Source organism: Caloenas nicobarica, chromosome 21, assembly GCF_036013445.1.
Source record: "Caloenas nicobarica isolate bCalNic1 chromosome 21, bCalNic1.hap1, whole genome shotgun sequence".
Taxonomy (NCBI): Eukaryota; Metazoa; Chordata; class Aves; order Columbiformes; family Columbidae; genus Caloenas; species Caloenas nicobarica.
In genome coordinates, this window is record NC_088265.1 from 6169338 (window position 1) to 6190656 (window position 21319).

The 21319-nt window shown below is 46.7% G+C and overlaps 1 protein-coding gene across 3 annotated transcripts in view; it reads left to right on the forward strand.

The window, feature by feature from the left end:
* The window catches only part of SRGAP2 (SLIT-ROBO Rho GTPase activating protein 2), a 101818-nt gene extending 80772 nt beyond the window's left edge, over positions 1-21046 (forward strand). For 2 of the 3 annotated variants that reach the window (XM_065649279.1, XM_065649280.1), the window contains exons 16-23: positions 141-275; positions 1331-1436; positions 2312-2536; positions 5625-5704; positions 9628-9808; positions 10221-10367; positions 12480-12807; positions 15262-21046. In XM_065649279.1, coding sequence (XP_065505351.1) covers positions 141-275; positions 1331-1436; positions 2312-2536; positions 5625-5704; positions 9628-9808; positions 10221-10367; positions 12480-12807; positions 15262-15645 — 1586 coding nt within the window. In that variant the 3' untranslated portion in view covers positions 15646-21046. Of the gene's footprint in view, positions 1-140; positions 276-1330; positions 1437-2311; positions 2537-5624; positions 5705-9627; positions 9809-10220; positions 10368-11564; positions 12808-15261 lie in introns of those variants that run through there. The other variant, XM_065649281.1, reaches the window with a different exon arrangement.
* Positions 21047-21319: the final 273 nt, after the last annotated feature.

The window sequence follows — 21319 nt, forward strand, 5'->3', positions numbered from 1 at the left end:
CTTTTCTTTTGTAACACAGACAAACTGTGGCGTGTCCGCGGTGACAAATCATCTGTCCCAGGAACACTGGGAATCCCACTCTGGTTCTTTTCTCCCGTCTTCTGATTTTTCTTGCCTGTTTTTCTTTACTTGTCGTGAAGGGGAAGATCCGTTGGCCGGGGACCAGAATGACCATGACATGGATTCAATAGCGGGAGTTCTGAAGCTCTATTTCCGAGGGCTGGAGCACCCTCTCTTCCCCAAGGATATCTTTCACGATCTGATCGCCTGTGTCAGTAAGTATCTGCAGATCTGAAAAGAAATAGGATTAATTTTTCCGATCCCGTCTGCCACTTTCTTCTCTTCCCCTCCTCCTTTTTCCTGGCTCCAAAATAATCTTTCTATGCTTATTTTGGCTGGGTTTATGTTCCATTCATATCCTAATCTCTATTAACCAGAGTCTGGGCATTTACCTGGTTACAGCCATCCTTGTTCTGATAGCAATTTTTTAAATGAATGAGCAAGGAGATAAAAAGGAAGAGATTTTTAAGGACTATGTCATGGATTTTTCTGAGGCAGTGCTTCCTGACAAGAGTCTTTTAAAACAGAATAAAACTAAAACCTCCACTTCGGAGGATTTAGCTTCATAACCGTGAGGGGCCAGCTATTCACTCCTCCTAAAGAATATCAATGGTGAGGGCAGTCACAGTCGAGTTGTTAACATTTTTGATGGTTTCTAAAGGTGGTTCTGGTAGGCAGACGGTTGTTTGTGGTTTTTGTACGTGAACAACTTCATTTTAAATGGCCTGACTGTTGCCATGTCCTTCAGAAGCAAAGAATGATTCTATTGTCCGAGTAGTGAAATGGCCTTTGCCGTGGCAGCCTTTGAAGTAAAGCAGAAGATTACTGCTCCTGCGATGGCTCGTGGTTTTCTCCTCCTGATAAATGCATTTACAGAGTTGAATTCACATCATATGAGAAGTAAAATCCACTTCGAAATAAGCTCTGCCTTCCGAGATGATTTGTGCTGCCCACTTATTTCTCAGTAGGCTGCCGCACACAGAGCTTTTTGCCTCACCCTTTAACTATGTTAATTTTCCTTTGAGTCTTATACAATTTCCTTTTTTAAACACCCACCTTTCGGAGCTAACTTGAATGAGCTCTTGTGCCAGAACTCTTGAAACAGATGACATCCAGCGCTCCCACGCTAGGAAGGAGCTTGCAGGGACGTTTCATGTGTTTCGGGGACCTTCGCTGTCAAAGGCTTCACCAGCAGGTTCTGCAGCCGTCGTGTTGCTGGGATGGTGGATATGGTGAGACGATGACCTGTGTTGCTCTTTCTCCCTTTCAGCAATGGATAATTTACAAGAGAGAGCGCTGCACATCCGGAAAGTCCTTCTGAACCTGCCCAAAACCACTCTGATTGTCATGAGATACCTCTTTGCGTTCCTCAATCAGTGAGTATCCTTGAGAGCGCCGTGGCCCCATTGTAGTGCTCAGTATAAACGGGATAAATGGCAGAATGAGCGGTAACGTAGCAGCGTGTAATCTCAGCAAATGAGGTATTAATACAAATGCCACTGTAGCTTCCTATCGCGTCTGCCTTCCTGGGCTTGTCGGCCGCGCTGAGATTCATCCCAACGATGCAAACGCAATCACCAAGGAGCTCCAGGAGTGAAAGCGAATAACGGGCTGGTAAACCAAGCAAGGAATGATATGAAAGAGTCAGAAACTGGGTTCTGCGCCAGCGAGGAGCACTAAGTAGTGTGGGTGGTGGAAGGTGAGGGTATTTTTGTGAAACTCTCGCTGCACCTGTGGGTTCGTTGGGGAGCTTGGCAGCGAGGAGATAATAGTTTCCTCCAGTAACGTGGCCTTGACGCCTGAGGTAGCGCAAAGGAAAACTGTCCTGACCAGAATATACATTGTCAAAGCCCTTTGAATACCATGTAGGTGAAAGAGAAACAGAACTGCGAGACAGTATTTTTACCTAACAGAGGCCTGCGACTCACTGTCTCAAATACAAAAGAATTAAAGACGAAGACTAAAAAATAGCATCCTCCCGTTGTAAAGTCAGCACCCAGCTCTTTCTGTGTAGCCTTGAGCTTTCAAGCTCCCTTTGAGGTTTCTGTTTCAGTTCTCTGTCGATGCCATCAGTTTCTCATTTTTTATGCAGACCCAGAACATTCAAGTCCCAGCTGATCAGCTTTAAACAGCAGCAAACCCAAAGCAAACCTTCCCAGCTCCACAGATGATGATGACGACAACGACGATGATGGTGATTATAATGTTGTTTTTTGCTGTTAACCCTCCTCCCCACTTCTGTCTTTTGCAGTTTATCGCAGTTCAGTGAAGAGAACATGATGGATCCCTACAATTTAGCCATCTGCTTTGGGCCAACACTGATGTCTGTGCCTGAAGGTCACGATCAAGTCTCTTGCCAAGCCCATGTCAATGAATTGATCAAAACCATCATCATCCAACATGAGAACATCTTCCCAGGACCAAGGGAGCTGGAGGGTCCAGTCTATAGCAGAGGTGGAAACACTGAGGATTACTGGTATGACAGAGGAGGAGATGAATGGGTGGATATTTATTTACGGATTAGCACGCTACAGCCATGCGTTCTGCGTTGTCTAATTCTGGATTCAAGCATCTGGCTCAGCCTTTCAAAAATCTGTTTTATAGAAGAGAAGACGCCTCTGGTTATCTCTGGAGCGTCACCACCTTAAAAGAAATAAGCTGATAGAAAGTAACTGTTCACTTGTCAAACCTAGCTCACTTATCTTGAAGGGCAAGGGCTTTTCTCGGATGTTCTGGTACGGTAGCTGCCAAAATCAATCTGTTCTTTTTTTTCCTTCTTTTTTATTTTCCTGCTTTTGCCTTTTTTTTTTTTCTGCTTGTCCTGATCGCCTTTGCTTCAGACGCAGGGGTCACTTGCAACTGAACCTAGAAAGCTGTGACACGGTTTAATTTTCCGGGCAGCGCTGGCGGTGGGGGAGGGAAGAGGGAGGAATGCAAAATCACCATTTCCATCCAGCTCAAAGCTCTGGAGGCCCGACTGCGTGTTCAGTCTGAAAGCCGCATCTGGAAGCAATTCAGCCCGAGCGGCTCCTGTCATCTGGGGTGGAAGGTTGAGGAGTGGGGGAAGGAAAGGAGGTGTTTTCTTTCCTACCGGCCAGGCTGATCTCTCCCTCTCAAAAGGAGGAGTGTTAAGTTGTGTCCTGCTTCTCCCTCAGCTCCTTCCCTCCTCTGGTGTCCCAGGAATGCAAATGATTATTTTCATACACTAAAATAAATACATTTTTAAAATGAAGCCGCTCTGGTGACAGAGCTGGCCTTGTTGCCCTGACTTGTTTCAGAGTAGCATTAACTATCAGCTCGCTCCACGGGCTCCTTCTTACTAAGCGCTGTTTGCAGAAGACTTGCCAGAGCTTCTTTTGGAAATTCTGTTAATTTTATCCTTCACTCTGATGTTTTCAGCTGATGTTATATGTGAAAAGGTTGTAGGGAAAAAAAAAAATTAAGGATCTTTACGACCTGAAGGAAACACATTAAGTTTGACAAGAGGTCCCGTCCCATAAGGTGAAGGGAATAAAAATGTGAAATATTCAGTGGGGGTGACACTTCATGTAGGAGGCAAAACGTCCTGGAAGGTAATATTAATTTTCTGAAGGCATTTGGTTTTATTTCATTGCTCTTCCTAACCCCCTGACCCCGAGACCCTACTAAGCAGAGAAGGGCAGAAGGAAGCGAGGGAAACTGCTTGAAGCCAGGAGGGAGCACCTGGTTCCCATTGCAGCCTCCTCACAGCCCTGCTATTTAGATTTTATTGCCCGCAGGGCTCTTGGACACGGAGCGCGCGAGCAGCAGAGTGAATCCTCATCATCCAGCAGATCCATTGGGGAGCGGCTCCTGCTACATTTGCCGGTGCCGGTGCCGCTTGGCCGGGCTGAGCCGTCTCGGTGCCGCAGAACTCGCGGGCGATGCTTTGGCGCGGGGGCTGCCCGGGCTCGGCGCTGCAACTTGTGTGCTCCGCGTCTCTGAGGAGCCTGGAAATGGCTCACCCCGGGCAGAGGACGAGAGGGCCGTTAGCACAAATTCAGTTATTCGAGTTTATCGTGACAAATTCAGGGCTGCGCCGCGTCCGTCTGTCCATCCAACACCACAGGAGGACGGCACGGGGACAGCCCTGCGCACCGGTGAGCGGGACCGTCGGAATCGCGGGGAGGAAGATAGCTTGTAGGTGCTCGACTTGCATGGTGTTCCTCTGGCGGAATGTATATATTCCCGGTATTTTCAGAGCCCCGGGGGTGAAGCCGGGCGTTAACCGCTGCGGCGTCCCGGGGCTGACACGGCAGAGAGCCCGAGTGGGCAGCGAGGACGGGTTTTCTGGTGGAAAATGCGGTTGGAGGCCGGGGTAGGAAGAGGCGCGTGGTCTTTGTGCGGGGTTTGGATCTGGAGCGTTGGCTGGATGACTTCACAGTCTGTGTGAAACGTTAGCCCTCAATGCCGCGTTCCCCTTGGGACCTCCGTTTGGCTTCGAATTCTTCTGTAAACTTCATTAAGTAGCATGAAGGCTTTGCAAAGGACGGGAAAGGTTGATTCCTGAGGTACTGACTCAGGAGGTGCTGGGGCAGCTTCGTGTCATGTGGATTAAGCATAGTGAGATGCAAGAATTATCCAAACATTTCACTCCTTCTTTTTTCCTTTTTTTCCTCTCGTTTTAAAGAGTATAGGGGGTAGATTACCAAAGGCAGAGCACTTTATATCCGCGATCACTCACTTTAACTATCGCAAGGCCAAAACGAGGGATGAAGAGAATTGAAAGTCTAATTTACCGGGTCACAGTGTAAGAGCGCAGCGAACGCGTTTTGTCTTTATCGACGGCGTCTGGTGAGATGAGGAGCGGGCAGGACAGGCAGCGCATCCTCTGCCGGTTTCCTTTCTGCTCTTGTCCCGAGAGAACCGCTCCAGTAGCTTCTTACAAAAACATCACCTTGGGTTTCCACTTGTTTGCCTATTGATCCTCCCCGAAGCTTTTCTTCACGCAAACCAGGACTGAGAGCTCTTGGTGGGGCAGGTGCTCTGTAAATCAAGAATCCAGGCGATTGGCCTGGCGGTGGGAGTTGATCAGCAGAATGAATGGGACAATGTGAGATTGTGATGAAAGGGACGGAGGGAGATGGCAAAGTCAGACCTGGAAATATCATTGTGAGTTGAGAAATAATTTCCCCCAGAAAATGGCAGCTATCTCAGTCATCTAATGAGCTAATTAGAGCGATGAAGAATATAGCTGAGGGAATAATTCTGGCATGGCAGAGAGGAGCTAGACCCAACACACCACTGGTATCTGACTTGTAAACATCTCCAGAGTCCTGGGTCATAAGTTCTGAGGTTGGACTTTTCCTGACAGCGTACAGAAGGTTAAGGAAGGTGTTCAGTTTGCTTGATCAGATAAGAACTTAGCTTGATTTTCAGACACGCTGACTTCAGCGTGTGCAAATGCATCCGCACAGTGTCACAGTGGAACCTCGATATTGACTCCCGATATGGATGTTCCTCGTCAAGTTATCTTTGATTGTTGCTAATGAGGAAACTCAATTTCTACCCGTTTAAAGCACTGTGTCTGTTTCTGTCTGTCGTAGCGAAAGTCCTCACGGAGAGCGAGCCTCAACAGAAGACTCGGTTCAGGACGCGACAGCTGAGCACCACACCAGCGACGACGGTACGTAAGGTCTATTGACTCCTTGGTTAACTGGCGCAACCCGCTGGGCGGGAGGCAGAGAAGACAGCGCTTTGCAATTTAAGTTCAAAGTTAGGTCCACAGCGGAGTTCAAATCCAAATAGTCGCTTGAAACATCACATACAGCATTTGATGCCCAAAAGTCAAAAGTATAGGATCAAGAGGAGTCATTAGGAGTTACCTGACTATTTTCGAAGCATCCCTTCTTTTCAAGGGTATCTCATCTCAGCACAGGCCTGGGCACACTCCACTCTTGCACAGCCGTTTGAGCTCATGTGTGCCCTGGAAGGATCTTAGAGCTGGGAGTCCTGGGACAAGCGCAGAGCCAAAGCTGGACGTGTTTCAGCGCGTGCCAGGCACCTCTCAGGAGCTTTGGCAAGGGAACCATGGGTGCCTTACGCCCTAGTCGTTCTGCTTTGAGGAAGGAAGCAAAATCAAAAACGGTTTGCGTTCCGCCGAGAGCCAGGTTTTAGCGTAGAGGGTCCTGGTGGTAATTTTTGGGTCTCGCTGGGGAAACTCTGTTACATTCATTGTCTGACCAGTGGAAAGCAGTGCCAACACTGAGAATGGCACAATATTTTGTAAGGAAAAGGTGACACTGCAGTCTTTGAGTGTCTGTTGATACCTCCAAAGCCTCCTCCTGCGATGGGGAACAGCTGCATGTGAGCCCCATCCGGAGTGGAGGAAAAGATGATGTTACCGCTGGGAAACAGTGATCCCCAGAATACTGACCAGCACAGAAAGCAGGCTGACCCGAGCAGGACAGAATATGGTTTTATTCTTGTATTTTGGCCCCGTGCAGTTGTCTCTGTAAGTTCTGCGGTGGTTTTGCTTGTGACGGCCTCAGCTGTAAAGGTGGGAAGGAAGACGGCATTCCTTTAAGATGAAGTGGCATCCTTTTTGAGCTGGTCTTTAGGAATTTGATCGATAGCCCTGCCCTGTGCTCCTGTGCTGCTTTTTGCTCTCTGTCCTCCAGCAGCTGCCTAACGAACCTTTCCCATGGCATCGCTGCGCCGCTGCTGCCTTCACAGTGCTCACACACCAGTAACAAAGGAGACGGTGTCGAACACTGCTAGAAACACCCGAAAATCGCTTCTCCCTCGGCAAGGTCGAGCACTGTCACAGCGAATCCTCACCAAGGTTGTCGAGAGGAAACACAAAGCACATGGGAATGAACCATGAGTTCGCTGTCTGTCTTGAGCAGTGTTCTTTCTGAAGAGCGTTAGCTTCTTAAAAATGCATAAAAATTGTGGTTTTTGACTTGGTACCTAAAGAAGGAGCAATTTCATTGCTGTAATGAAGGAAGGGCCAACTCATCCCATGTCTGTAAGGCCTGCGGCTGAAGTCTGCAGCCTGAAACACCATGGGGTGTACTTGGCATTGTTCCTGCATGGGATTTTTAGGTTGCTCGTGTGGCTGCGAGGGCACAACGGTGGGAAAACGAGCAGTTAGAGATTAGAGAAGGACGCAGCTTTACAGCCTCTGGAGCTAGATTGCATGCGGGGCCCCTGAGCAAGGTAAAATTTGGAGGCATTTTGGATGGGGTTCTGCAACCTACATGGAATATTCCATAGGAAGCATTTGAGAGGGAACGTTTGGCACCGGAGCAGAGGAGGGAGCTGGGCCTCTGTCTCGTTGAGGGAGCAGCAAGGTCTGGTTTAATAGTCTCACATCCTAATTGAGCCGTGCAGTGTCACACTTCAGGCGCACTGCTCCGAAATCGAGCATACAAGTCTGCAACTCAGTGGGACGGATGTTCTTCAGTTCTTCTCGCTCCTTCAGTCTTTAGATGTGACCGAGCACTTGCTCCATTAGCTCTTTGGTGAGACAGGCGTAAGAGGTCAGAAATGCTGCAAGACAAGCAGGTCGTGTGTTTGTTAAATTATGTGTATGAGTGGAAAGATTTTAAACTGCTGCTGTCCTAACACAGGCTGTCAGACTGGCAGGGGTGATTGTTTGGCTTAGCCTTAGTGCTCTTTACTCGTACAGCTTTCTTCTCTGAGCATAAGTGTAGTAGGAAAAAGCTACTGGAAATTAGAGTCTAAAAATCACTTCTCTGGGCAAAAGCCAGAGTCCTAAAAAGCAAATTGGAAACATAAGAAACCTGAGTGCCGCACTCATCTGGAACAATAAACACTTCTTAATGAAACAGATGGATTTACAAAACCACACTCCCATCCCCTTCCCAAACAGAGGGGGACACCAAAACACAGCATTATCGGTTTTTTTAGTGTTATGAAGAAGCTGGCTCCAGAGGCAAAACAAGCAAGAGGGGAAGAAGGAGCCAAAACCAGATAACCATGTGCTTTGGGGAGCCCGGAGCAGGGCAGCTATCGCAGGCTGCAAACGCGGGCCAGGCTTTTCTCAGCCTGGCAAATCCCCCGCGGGTTGCTGAGGGCTGATAATGGGACCCGTGTGATGCTGAGCACAGGCTTACCTGAAACGTGTGATTTGACAGAATCCTGAGCAGTCTGGTTTGATAATGGAGAAGTTAATAGTTTAGGGGTTAATCTCGCAGATCCCGTGGCTGATTGTCCTCAGCGCTGGGTCATTTTGTCCTTCGCCACTATGGATGTCGATGGGGCTCTTTGGGGGATGATGCTTTTGCTCCCTCGCACTGACTGACAAATGGTGGTACCGCAGCATCACCTCACTCCGATGGAATTACACTCTCTATTTTCTCAAGCCCAGCTACTGCCTTGTCTTGGAGACCTAATTCTTGGGCGTACGCCCTCCTAAGGAGTAACTGTAAAAGCTGTGGCTCACGTTTGGTCTTCCAGTCCTTTTTGGCTGGCTCTTGCACTGCAAAAGCTTCCCGAGATGCTGAGGAGATCTCGGAATGAGATGGTGTATCTTTCCTTGTCCTGGAAGGGGAATGACAAATCTCTTTCTCCAGGAAAGAACTCAATTTCCATGGACTGCTTGGCAGTGTTAAAGCTCCTTTAAAGTAATTAGAGGCTGAAGTCCACGGGGGCTGTGTGGTTGAGCTCATCTCCATTCCCCTGAGTCCTGCCTAGAATTGGGAGCTGGCTTACTATACATTTAGACTCAACCAACAGCCGGGTTTTCTGACTCTTAAAAATAATCCGCTTGAATTTCATATTGATTTTCCTGAGCGCCTAAATGCCCATATTGTCCCTCTGTATAACTTCAGAGCCCTGCAGGGACCTGGATCAGCGGCTGGTGGCAGAAACAGAGCGGCCGCGGTTCCTCTGGGAGCTTCTCCAGCAGGAGCAGCTGGGTTTGGAGCACGTCGTGCAGCCGCTTGCTCTCCCCATCGCCGCACAATCCGCAGCGGCGGCAGCACCGAACGTTTCCATTCGTTTCTGTGACAGTTCGGTGGATAGCGCAGCCTCCCGCTGTGCCCAAACCCGCTCTCCTGGGTCGGGTGAGCCTCACAGGCTGCAGAAATTTCCTTCTGAATAGGCGCTTTATTTCTGAAGCAGCTTGGCACCAGAGGATGTTTCCCCTCCCTAAATGCTAATAAGAAGTCCTGCCTGCCCAGGTGGTTTATTTAGCTGCCTTTAGGAAGATGTACCATAGGCATATTTTTTGTCTGGAACATACCTGATTGCTACCCAGCTTTGAAATATTTTTTTTATTTTAGTGAGATACTAATTTTGCCGTTTCCATCCTTGTACACTAAGTTGCTGTAAGTGGGTTGATGACTTGGAAAACGTGAATGTGTCTGCCACGTAGAGATTAGGTAAACGCTGAAATTGCAACACCCCCATATTATAGGGGTTCCCCTCTGAATCTCACTGCTTCAACCCTCTGCCGCATTCAAGAAGCGACATTCCATGCTCTCATCATCATAAGCTGCTTTATGGTGGGTTTAAACTGTTGACTACTTACCTGAGCCCAAGTGTTTAGTGAATTGTTGTTTATTCCCTTCTATCTCCTAGAGTGTGAGCCCATAGAAGCGATAGCGAAGTTCGACTACATTGGCAGGACTGCCCGAGAGCTGTCCTTTAAAAAAGGAGCTTCTCTCTTGCTCTATCAGCGGGCCTCAGATGACTGGTGGGAGGGACGCCACAATGGAATTGACGGCCTTATTCCTCATCAGTATATCGTCGTTCAAGACACGTATGTTACACTTTTAAGCCCATCTATGAGACGGGCTTGCTTAAAACTCAGGCGTGGAATGGAGTGTTTGGGTCAAGGAGGGGAAGAGTTCATCCTTGGACCTTCCCTGCGCCAAGGGAGGGACCTCCCGAAACAAGCAGAGCTCCGCAGAGGTGTAGGTGTCCATGTATGTGGAGACGTGATCTAAAAATCATTCTGGTGCTGCCGGCCTGTTAAAGATGCAGAGCTGGGCTCTCCAGGTTGCTCACAGAAACCAGGCCCTCTCATTTTTAAGATTTGTAATGATTCTTTAAGTGAAAGACGCTAGCACAGCGCTGTTGTCCTGTATGGACAGTATTTGCAGTGCTGGGTGTGAAATTCAGCGCTGCTGGTTCTGTCTCAGTTGTGATTTCCTTCCCCTCCTCCTTCCTAGTGAGGACGGTATCTCTGAAAGATCCAGTCCGAAGTCTGAAATAGAAATAAATTCTGAGCCACCGGAAGAAAAAGTGACTGCTAGAGCTGGTGCCAGTTGCCCAAGCGGGGGTCACGTCGCAGATATTTACCTTGCAAACATCAACAAGTAAGAACAGCCTTGCATTATTTTACTTAACTGTAAAGATCTCGGTGATGAGTCCAGTTAAATATTTCCTTCCCTGGAAAAGTGTAACTATTGAGGGGTGCCGCCATCATTCTCTGCTTTCCCCTCGTCTAACTTGCTCACGTTTTGCTTTCGTCGCTCTCACTGTCGCCAGTGTGGCCAATGCTCATTTAAAATCCCACTGACTTTTCTTCCCTGTCCTCAAGGTGCCATCTGTTCCTGTTTTCCCAAATATATCCTATTTTATAAGCTAAGCACCCAGAGAAAGGGAGGGGAATAGCGGAGTTCTTATAATAGTGCGTTCCCATTCCTCATTGTGTTCTGTGATTTGTTATGTCTCGTTTACATTTAACGTGTTTTATGGAGTGGGGGACGCTTTTTTGAGAAACTAATGTCACGTTTTATGCTAAATGACATACCTTAAGTCCCACCATCTGGCATTGCCCGTAACATTCTTTGATTCCCCCAGCACTTCTCACCTTGGGTTACTAACCATATGCTTGCAGTGACACAACGCACCTCCCCGCTGCTCTAACTTCACCTCCTCAACCAGAAATTGATACTTTAGCCAACACTCAACAGAATAAGAAACCTGGGAAATTAAGCTAGTAACAGACTAAACTTCTTGGTCTGTTATTTAATTATTCTAGAGCAGACTTATCCCTCATCTCTTTCTGATTATTTCCTCAGTATTAGAAAAACCACATGTATCTCTATTGTGCAGTGAAGGTGTTAATATGATCATTACAGTTTTATGAGAGTGGATATTTTTAACCTTCACTTAATTGAACAGAATGTAGTCTATGAAGGCGTTAACAGAAACGCATCCTTTTGAAAGGTCTGGACCTGCTAATGTCTGGTCCTTAGCTCTCGGGAGCCGGCAGAGCTCCGTTGAAATCAGTGAAGCTCTTTTAATCTGATCAGCTTGGGTTCTGGGCTTGCTTTTCCCATATTTCTTGTCTGAGCCATTGAAATATGCCATTCTGCCAGTTACGGAGAGCTCTGTATAACGAACAGAGCCGTGTCGGAGCTTCACCATCTGCTGGTTTTGGTAGAGTTGTACGTAGTGTTCGTAAGAAGCCTCTGGGTAATGTCCACCCCAGTTATTTTTCCCTTTACTAGGGGAAACTGATATTTAGCAATAGTAGCATAAGACTCATTTTGTTGTTTTTTCTTTAGGAATGAATCTTCTGACCTATGTGTGAACAGACTTGGGCAAAATTAAATCAGATGGTTTCGCAATGACAGTTGTGCCACCCACTGAATTATTATTTGGATGCCAAAATCCTACTGGAGTTAACAGTTTCTTGCAGTTATTCATGGGGCTGGTGCTATATATAAATGGATCCTTCCCTGTATAATGGATGCCAAGCTTCAGACCTATGGCATAAAGTGTTCTGCTGCATTGGCCTTCCTATGATTTCAATGGAATCGTGCTGTCAGACCGCATGGTGCTGGGGTAGAAACTAAATTGTTTGGACCAGCTCATCCATTTGACATCATCTCTTGGTGTATGTGTAGCCCTGCGTTAGGTAATGCCTCATGGTCCTGCTAAAGCAATGTAAAAGAAACATCTGGTACCACCAGCAAATATTGGAAACGATTGTTAACCCCAAACCGGGGGGTTCTTTGCTTGTCAGTCTCTGAAAATAACAACTTGATGCCTTGGGCCAGGAGCTTAGTAGACTTATACTGTGTCCTCCAGTCAAAAATTGTAGCTCTGCTCTTCTACTGTAATAAAAACACATCATCAAAACCTGTCGATGGCACAGAGGGTTGTTTGGGTTTTTTTTGTTCAAATATCAGTTATTTTCTTCTTGACCAAGTTAATTACGTTCCATCCAAGTTTTCTGTTTTTGCTCTGAATGTGCACAGCTGCCACAAACTCAGCCTTGTTGTTAGAAGTGTTAAACTGGAACAATTTATAAATTTACTGTTTCACCATGACTCCTAAAATCCTGGGTATATTTGTCATCTGGGTATCTCTGTGTCCCTTCCCATTGTCCTCTGTATCATTCTGGGGGGATATCTTCAAATGACAGCCCGTTATGTTGTACCTGCTTGTATTGACTTGTTTTGCTTTTGTGACTGAAGGCAAAGAAAGAAACCAGAGTCAGGCAGCATCAGAAGAGCCTTCCGTCCAAGTGACAACCACGGACTAGGTAGTTCAATGGCAGAACCCGCCTGCCCAGGAGCCATAGCCGGTTCCAGACCCTCATCTCAGCCCATTCTGAGCCAAAGTCTTCCCAAGGAGGTTCCAGATAAATGCTCCATCAGTGGCCACGGCAGCCTCAATTCTATCAGCCGACACTCGTCTCTGAAGAACAGGATAGACAGCCCACAGATCCGGAAAACCGTGACAGCAGGGAGGTCCAAGAGCTTCAACAACCATCGGCCCATGGACCCCGAGGTTATTGCACAGGTAAATAGCGCTTTGCCTTCGAGGTTTGGTTTGGAAAATCAAAGGATGTTGCATACAATGAGATGCTTTAACGCAAAGTCTGATTTAACCTCGTATCCCTTCTCGCAGGGCAATATTAACTTGCTCCACACTTGAGTCTAGTTTTTCAACCTCACGTTGTGGAAGTCGCTGAAGCTGCTTTCATGAGTGAAGATCAACACTCAGGTCCTTCCTCCACAAAAACTTGGCCCTGTTCATTCTTCAGAGTCCAATTTCTACAATAAAAACCTCCATTTCAGAAAGTTACACAGATTCCAAAGCTGTCAGCAAAAAAATTAAACAATCATAACTTCAAGACATGAGAAAAGTCGAGTATTTGGTGTCAATTTAACATTCTCCTGTGGTTAGACATTGGAAGCGTATGGAGCAGCACAGTCAAAATAAAAGCAAGCTGCGGGGTTGTACTGGGCTCACAGTGGCATCTTTATATGCTCCCAGGGCTCAGTGTGTGATTAGAAACCAACTTTGAACATAATACTGCTAGCTTTCCATAGTTATTTATTTAGACAAGTGCCTTGAAATGAGGGCAGGCTGCCGACGTATGCGTTCTAGCTTTGCAAAGAGCTCTCTCTGCTTTTGGGGCCGACTCCACACAGACAACAAGGGAACCATCTTCTGAAATTCCTTCTGTGCAGCTTAAAGGGAAAGATGTTCTTGGGACTTTTCCTCACCTTTGCTAATTTTGACACCGACTGGTTTGAGACAGATTCTCTCTATTCAGAGATCTGTCCCGTCCCCGTGTCGGAGCTGCTGCCGCGGCCACTTGTTAACAAAAGCGCGAGGAGGGTGGGTGCGTCCGTCTGCGGTTTCACAAGTAGAACAAAAAAGCTGAAGGTCAGATTTGGACAAGCCACAGCTCCTAAAGGGGCGAAGGATGCAAATGTTACAGATTTCCCTCTTCCATGAGGGATCTGTTCTTCCTCCCGCTCCGAGCCGTGTGATGTGCCCGCACACGCGCCGCCTGCACCGGCCGCTCGAGGGACGCGAGGGCTCCGTCTAAAGCCCAGGAATGCCTGGATCTCAGGTTACAAAACCAGACTTCTCTGCCTGGCTCAGGAGGTTGTAGGTTTCCAAAGATATGTGAAAATTAAACATTGTTTTTATTGACAAAACAGTACTAAATAAGGTCCGAATGAAAATCGGATACATGCTCTGATGGAAAGTTGCATTTTGCCATCATGAATATCTTTAGCCCGTTTATTCCAGTGGAATTATATGGCCTTCTTGTCTTCATATTTCATTGTCCTTCCAAGGCTTCACTTGACATAAATCAGTGTCTTCGTTTTTTCAATTAAGCTCTAACCGAAGTTGTTCTGTCTCCTCTTCCTGCCAGAACGTTAATTCCATTGTTTGCACTGGAGAAGAGTCTGGGGAGAAAAAGAAAAGAGGAGGGAAAAAAAAAGAAAGAGGAGGGGAGGGCAAAAAAAGCTGTGTTAAATTAGTGTTTCTCTTTGTCCTGTATTATCTGTTCAAACACCACCTAATAATCGTCATGCGTTTTCCATATTTTCCGTAACTTCGTAAGTAAAATCTGCCTGGCCTCAAGATAGACTCGGAGTGTCAGATTACTGTCTCTGGTTCCTTCCACCGTTCCTTGACTGATTTACCTTCCCCACCCCCTGAAAAAACCTCTAAGGAAGCTCAAAAGCTGCAGCCAAGCTGTGAGTCACAGCAGGGCTGAGCTCGGCTGCTCTCCGGTGGATTCTCTGCACCAGAGGGCTGTAGCAAGCATGTAGCTCCAAAAAAAGCCACGTTTTTATCTCAAAATTCTCTTAATGTTTATTTGTTAGTAACTGTGATGTTTTATAAGAGGAAGGAGAAGCGCCAACTTGAATGTCTGTATATGTTTCTGCTATATTCTGTGTTTTCTAAAACGTTAAAATGTTGAGTCCCGTGTGATACCTTTCCGGGAAGGGAAGACAACTCGGCAGGAAAACCAAAGAGGCAGTGAGAGCACTCAAGGATTTCAGCTTTCGGTGTGCGGCCCATCAGCCAGAGGAAAAATCATCAATCCTTTCTTCAAGAATTCACTCTCCTGAATCTCGCGTGCCTAAAATAAAGTACAAGAACGGATCCGAACACTTTGAATCATGCGCTTTTCTCTTGGTTGCTGCATTTTGGGATTGTACTTGTCCAAACAGCATCAGGCCCAGTAAAGGACCAGATTAGCAAAAAAGTGCTAGCAATTATTTTGTTCCCCGTTGATGGAAAATATTACAGCTTATTGGCTTCGGTATAGAACGCTGTGTTGTTTGGCGTGGGTTTCGCCGTGACACCTAAAGGTCCTTGACCCACCAGTTGATTCGAGCGTTGGTGTTTAGATGCTGAAAAGAAATACGCCTTCCTCAAACACTGACTTTTATTTCTCTGCATCGGGGTTCTGTTATTCACTCTGTTTCTCTTTTGTGTTCGCAGGACATTGAAGCGACTATGAACTCGGCTCTGAACGAGCTGCGGGAGCTGGAGCGGCAGAGCAGCGTGAAGCACACTCCAGACGTCGTGCTCGACACCCTGGAGCCTTTGAAAACGTCGCCGGTGGTGGCGCCCACCTCCGAGCCCTCCAGCCCCCTGCACACCCAGATCCTCAAGGACACTGAGCCCGCGTTCCAGCGCAGCGCCAGCACCGCCGGCGACATCCCCTGCACCTTCAGGCCCGTGAAATCGGTCAAAATGGCCACCCAGGTGAAACCTCCGGCCACGCGGCCCAAACCGACGGTTTTCCCCAAAACGAACGCCACGAGCCCCGGCGTCGCCTCCTCCGCGTCTCAGCAGCCTCCTGACAAGTCCTGTACTGTCTGATAAACTCGATGCTGCTCCGTGGATGTAACTGTGTAGTTTCAGATGAAGAGACTCCGTTAAAGACGTGAAAAATTCCTATTTAACTCATTTTTTGAACTTCTGCTGAAGGTTAGTTGCGAACTGCTACTCGCTGCTCGGAGCCCTTCCTAAGCAGTGACAACCTCGTCCCACGTGCCCGCATCAGTGATGTCCGTGAGGCAAAACTCTTCGTGCCACGCGTAGGAAATCCAGGATTGGGTCACTGTGAAGCTGAGGAGGGAAACACACAAAAAAAGCAATGAGTTGGACCTTGGTTTCTAGTTGATGCCTTCTTCAAGTGTTTGGCCACCGAAAGAAATATTTAGTGGCATCATATTTGGAGTACTGGTGTAGTGACTTCTATATTCCGTGTTTCATTTATCACAGGGAAACAATAGGATAGATTTTAGTCTCTTGCATGTTTTGGTGCCACTGGTTACGTGGAGCTTGGACATGCCCGTTTCTTGTGCATTATTATTATTATTACGTCGCCCGCTGGTGCCACGGTGGTTTAAGGGTCTGTCTCGACTTCCATCGCATCCTCTGGTTTTGTTTGTTCGCTCCCCCGTTCCTCCCCCCGAGGCCAAAGCTCTTGGCCATCCAGCCTCATCCTTTAGTCGACACTTGTCATAAAAAATAGTTTACTCTGGAACACTCTTAGGTTTTTGTGGAGTTCTATGTAATATGTGTCTGTGCAAATAGAAACAATCATGTTCCTGAGGTTTAGGAGCATAAGAAAGAGCCCAGTTGTTGCTTATGGACAATCGAGCTGTTTTCTCCCATGTTTAAAAACAGTTTTATTGTTTTTCAGTGTAATTTTCAGCCCATAGGCTATGTTGTGGTGTGTGGTCTCGGGAGACTGAATGTAAAAACAAGCTAATGTTTAAAAACTAAGCGTCCTCTGATGGGAGTTCATTTACTAACGCACACATTCTTGTTCTGATCATCTATCAAGATGGATCCTTACCAAAACCCCAGTTGCAAGCACTGCAAGAAAACTTTGATCAGAAGTTCTCCAGCTTCGTATCTTCTCCCTGTTTCTGGTTCCAAACGCTTCGGCCGGTGCCTGTGGCTGCTGCGACCTGCTGTGGGGATCTGTGCTCTCATAGAGCGGTGTAAGAGACGCTGCTGGGGACGGCGGGTGACAGCGGGGACCCCCCGGGGCGGCTTCGGTCTCCGTCGGACTCCGCAGACCCGCCAATTAATCCTTTGTATTTATACGGTAGGCAGCAAACGCCTCAGCTGCTAGCAGGCTGCGTGAACTCTTTTGTACTCTACTGAGAATTTTCCACAGTGCTAACATTTATTTAATTAAAAAAAAAAAAAAAAAAGAAAATTTAAAAAGGCACGTGCCACTTGCAACGGGAAAGAAGATCTCGCAGTCCCGCAAGAGAGGAGACTCTGGCTGACCTTCAGTTCACCTTGTTCCCAGACTTTTCTGAGATTTGAAAAAAAAAGGCTGCACATCCGATGCTATATTTTCATAAAATAAATTCAGGCAAGGACAAGACAAGAAAAGTAGTTTTCCTCTACCATTTAGCTGAGTTTCTCTTAAATTTGTGGGCTTCTCACGCTTGGCTCCCTTGTGACTGCGATGTCATGTTAATTGGCACTTAGTAATTAAAGAAGAAGAAATGAAGTTCCCGTTTCTAAGAACAATTTCTTCAATGTACTTTTCTGATTCATTCAGGATGTCACCGGGAGAAATGAGCAGGGTTTTACTGTGTCCCTGTCCCTCCCCATGCGCACACCCCCATCTCTACAGATGTAACAGATCCATATTAATGATATTTTTTAAAAAAAAGACCAACTTTCTCTGTGCCCTAACTTCAGAACATGCAAAAATTGGGGAACACAGGAATATTTGAGTGCGAAAGCTCCTGCGATGGGTTTTTAGCTGATGTGTAGCAGCGGTTCCCCAGGAAGCACCGCGGTACGTGCGTGACTGTCACTGGACCTTCCCCTGTCCCCAACGGTGCGACCTTTGCTCTCAGGTTCTGATGGACTCTCTACCACCAAGGAACCACTTGTTCTTTTGGGGAAAAAAAAATAGAATTAAACTTGTAATTTTTTGCTCAGGCAGAATTTTCTGGCATTTACTTTAAGGAGGGAATTTTTTGGTTTTGTTTTCTTTTTTGGTCCTCAACGACCAACGTTAATCTGTGTCAAGAGCAGGATCTCTGTAAATTTACTTCGACTCATTCGTAATGCCTTATTTTCTTTCTATTTTTATGCCTAGCGTTCATGTTTCTAAGAATTAAGTGTCCAGCCACGCACAGCACATTTGGAGGAGATGTTCTTTTCCATCTTCGAGATCTGAAGTATGAATGGAAATTAGACATTAAAAAAAATATATATATCAACAGACTTTCAGGTTACTGTAACAGCAACTGTCTGTATATGAGTTACTGTGCTTAACTCCAGCATCCGCAGCTCTGGGACAATCCTACTGTCGAGGGGAATATGCTTAGCAGCATAAACGTGGATTTTTGAGCAACTCAACTGGAATTTTTAGTGTGCACTGTGATGGACACTTCCACTTAGAGCAAGCAATACGGGCAGGCTGGACATCGTCCTTCCGCGCACTCCAGGTCCGGCCGGCCCGCAGAAAACGCACACGCACGCACACGCAGGAGAAGGAAACACACACAAACACTCTGTGCTCACACTCTGTGAACACACAAAGCTGAGAGGACTTTTGCCGCGAGTGTTTTATGACCGGTTGTTGCAGGTCGAACTGGAAAAGTCGGCGCCGCTCCCTGCAAAACCAGTGGGTACCTCATGGAAGAGACTGGTGGAGAGTGGACAAGTACCCGGTGGTTTGCCGGGGGAGGTGTCCGTGTTACTTCTTCATATCTTCATATTCAGAAGAAATATTCGCTCTTCCATGGAAATTCTCTTTCATGACTTTTCTGTAACGTTTGTGTCAAATGTAAAGACAAGAAGTGTTTGATAACTGGAATAACGTATGTCTGTTTGATAGTGCTTTGTATGAACAAAGGATTCTTGTTCATCTGATGTCGGATTGAAATAATCCAAAGCGAAACTTTTAAAATAAAATGCGATTTTAGGTGATCAATCTTAATAGTTTCTGAAGCTGTAACCTTTTATGTTTGATTTCCCTCGCTGGGAATTGAGCAGCGTGCTTTAACGCTTGCCGCCTCTCTAAGGCAATCCAAAGGCTCGCAGTTTATAAATCGTAAATTTGTTCTTCTTGTCAAAGCAGTGGGACATGATCAAACTCTCTCACTTTATCTGTACTGGATATTTTATTGCAATGAAAATGATCAAATAATTAGAGTGCACTGTGACAGCAGAAAAAAAAAATTGTTGTATATGTATGTATTTTGATACCTGTTCAAAAAGAGTCTTTGGGTTTCCTGTGATGAATACCTCATGTGTTGGATTTTGGGGGGTTTTGTTAATTTTTTTTTTTTTTAAGGCAAGATTGTTCTTGCACTAAAGTAGGTTAAGATAACCGAGTTCTCATAAATTTCTTTACCGAATCAAAACGCTTCAGAGTTTGGCAAGAAATTCCATCTGTGGTGATTCCCACCCCGCACTCGGTACCGGCTGCGCAGTCGCCGCGCGCTTGGAAGAGCTCTGGCAATATTAAGAAAAAAGAGGACGTTGCAGATGGAGTTTGCTGCCTTATTTCTCCTCTTCTGCATGTCGAAACCGCAAATTCAGTTGGATTTCCTGCAGTTTTGGGGGTTTGTTAAGCATTCAAGGTGTTCTTCAACAGGAATCAATGTCTGTGCCGCCTGCTGAAATCCGTAGTGAGGGGACACGGGAAGGAGATGATGCTCTTGGCACGGCGTAGTTTGCTCGTAAAGCAACGGAAATTATGGAAAAATACCCATGGGAAAAATTTGATGGACTTGTTAAGATGAGACGCTCACTCAGCAGTCTATGAACTACAAGCTAGGAAAACTGCTTAAAAAAAAAAAAAAAAGGAAAATGCAAGTATTTGGGCACTCCCATCACTAATGAGCCCGCCCAGAATAGAAAATCAGTTTAGCAAGCTGGGGATTTATCTATGTTGAGATTTTTAGTTTTCACAAAAATAACGAGCCTTTTTGTGGGCTTATCAGGCCTCGGCAAGCATCCCCCGAAGGCGGTTTAAAGCGGTTTCTTTAGCGGGCCCGTAGCTCCGTTCACCTGTGCGCTGCTGGGTGCAGGACGGCCCCGGCGCCGGGCCCGGCCAAGGCCGAGCGCTCCCCGCTGCTCGGGGCTGGGCCTTGGGATCTGAGCTTACAGATCACTCGCAAACATAATCCTCTCTCCGGATCGTTCTGCTCGTCTCTCTGTGTGTGTGCGACAACCTGGTACTTGAAAAAAATAACAAAATACTTGAGCCGCTGCCTTGTGCCCAGTGAGGCCGCGGCGGGGCCGGGGCGGTTTGGGCCCCCCACCTCGGCCCTGCCCCGGCACAAGGCAGATGAATTATTTTCCAGGCTTGGTTCTAAAAGAGTGTATTTCGGTGGATCTAGAGGTGCCAAAACAGCAATTCAAGGCCTGGAAAATGTAAGTTGGTTTTTTTTTTTTTTTTTTAAATTATTCCTGTTATATTTTGTGCTTCCTGTGACATAGTTTGAGACGAGAGTGTTTTTCAACGATGGGCCAAAAAAAGAGGTGAAGGCGGAGAGGGAGGGCAGCTCCCCGCTGTACTGATACTTGATCTACCAAGCTTCATACAGGGTAAATATTTAGCAGTTCGCAATGGGAATAATAGACAGACTCTTCCTTTTAACGGCACTAGAGTAACCTTACTGCTGAAGCGGATTTCACCAGCCCTTTTCTCCAGGCAAGGTCTTGTAATTTGAATAACCAAAGTCCGAGGGGGTTGGACTCGTGTGTGCCAAACCAGAGCAATACTTGTGAGCGGCAGGTCCTTCCAAAAACCCGCTCTGTGTAGCCAAAGTAGGGCGGTTATTGGAACCATCTCTGACGCGCTGTGGGGGACCGCGGTGCTGTCGCCGTTCTGCTGTAATGCAGGAAAAGTTCGGGCGCAAAATCTCGAAATCTCAGTTTTTTCTGCTGGTCTGAAACCTCGGTCCTGCAATAGTGGGCTCGTGCGGTGCGTTGGGTTTGGGGTTTTTATTAACAGCGGTTGTTTAATGGTGGGATGGAATGTTCTTGCTAAAACCGTTTCCATTGTTTCATGTCTTCTACACCAATATATATATGGTGTATATATTAAACTGTGTAAAATTGTACTTTGTATATATTACTGTACAATATGGAGGTACATCCTTTTTGTTGTTTTGTTTTGCTTTTTTCCTTTTGGTACAGTATTGTACAGTATTAGGAGTCTACGTGTTGGAAATGTTAAATCCCTACTGGGGCAACAAAGTGTATCTGTTGTCATTAGCAATAGTTTTGGAAAAATAAATGTTTTGGGTATGGTGGAAATACTGACCTGTGGCCGCGGGTACGTGATGAACGGAACGAGGCGGGTCTGTGTCTGCGGGCGCGAGTGGGAGGTTGAGCATTGCGAATCTGGGGCTTTTTGGGGAATTCTTGGGAGTTTTCTTTGAATAGCGACTGGCGCCGGTAAGTAGATGAGGAAGAATCTGCAGGGTACAGAAATACAGGTTGTTCGTAGGCACTGGGGGGGTTGAAGGAGCGTTATCCACAGCGCTGGGACGAGGGA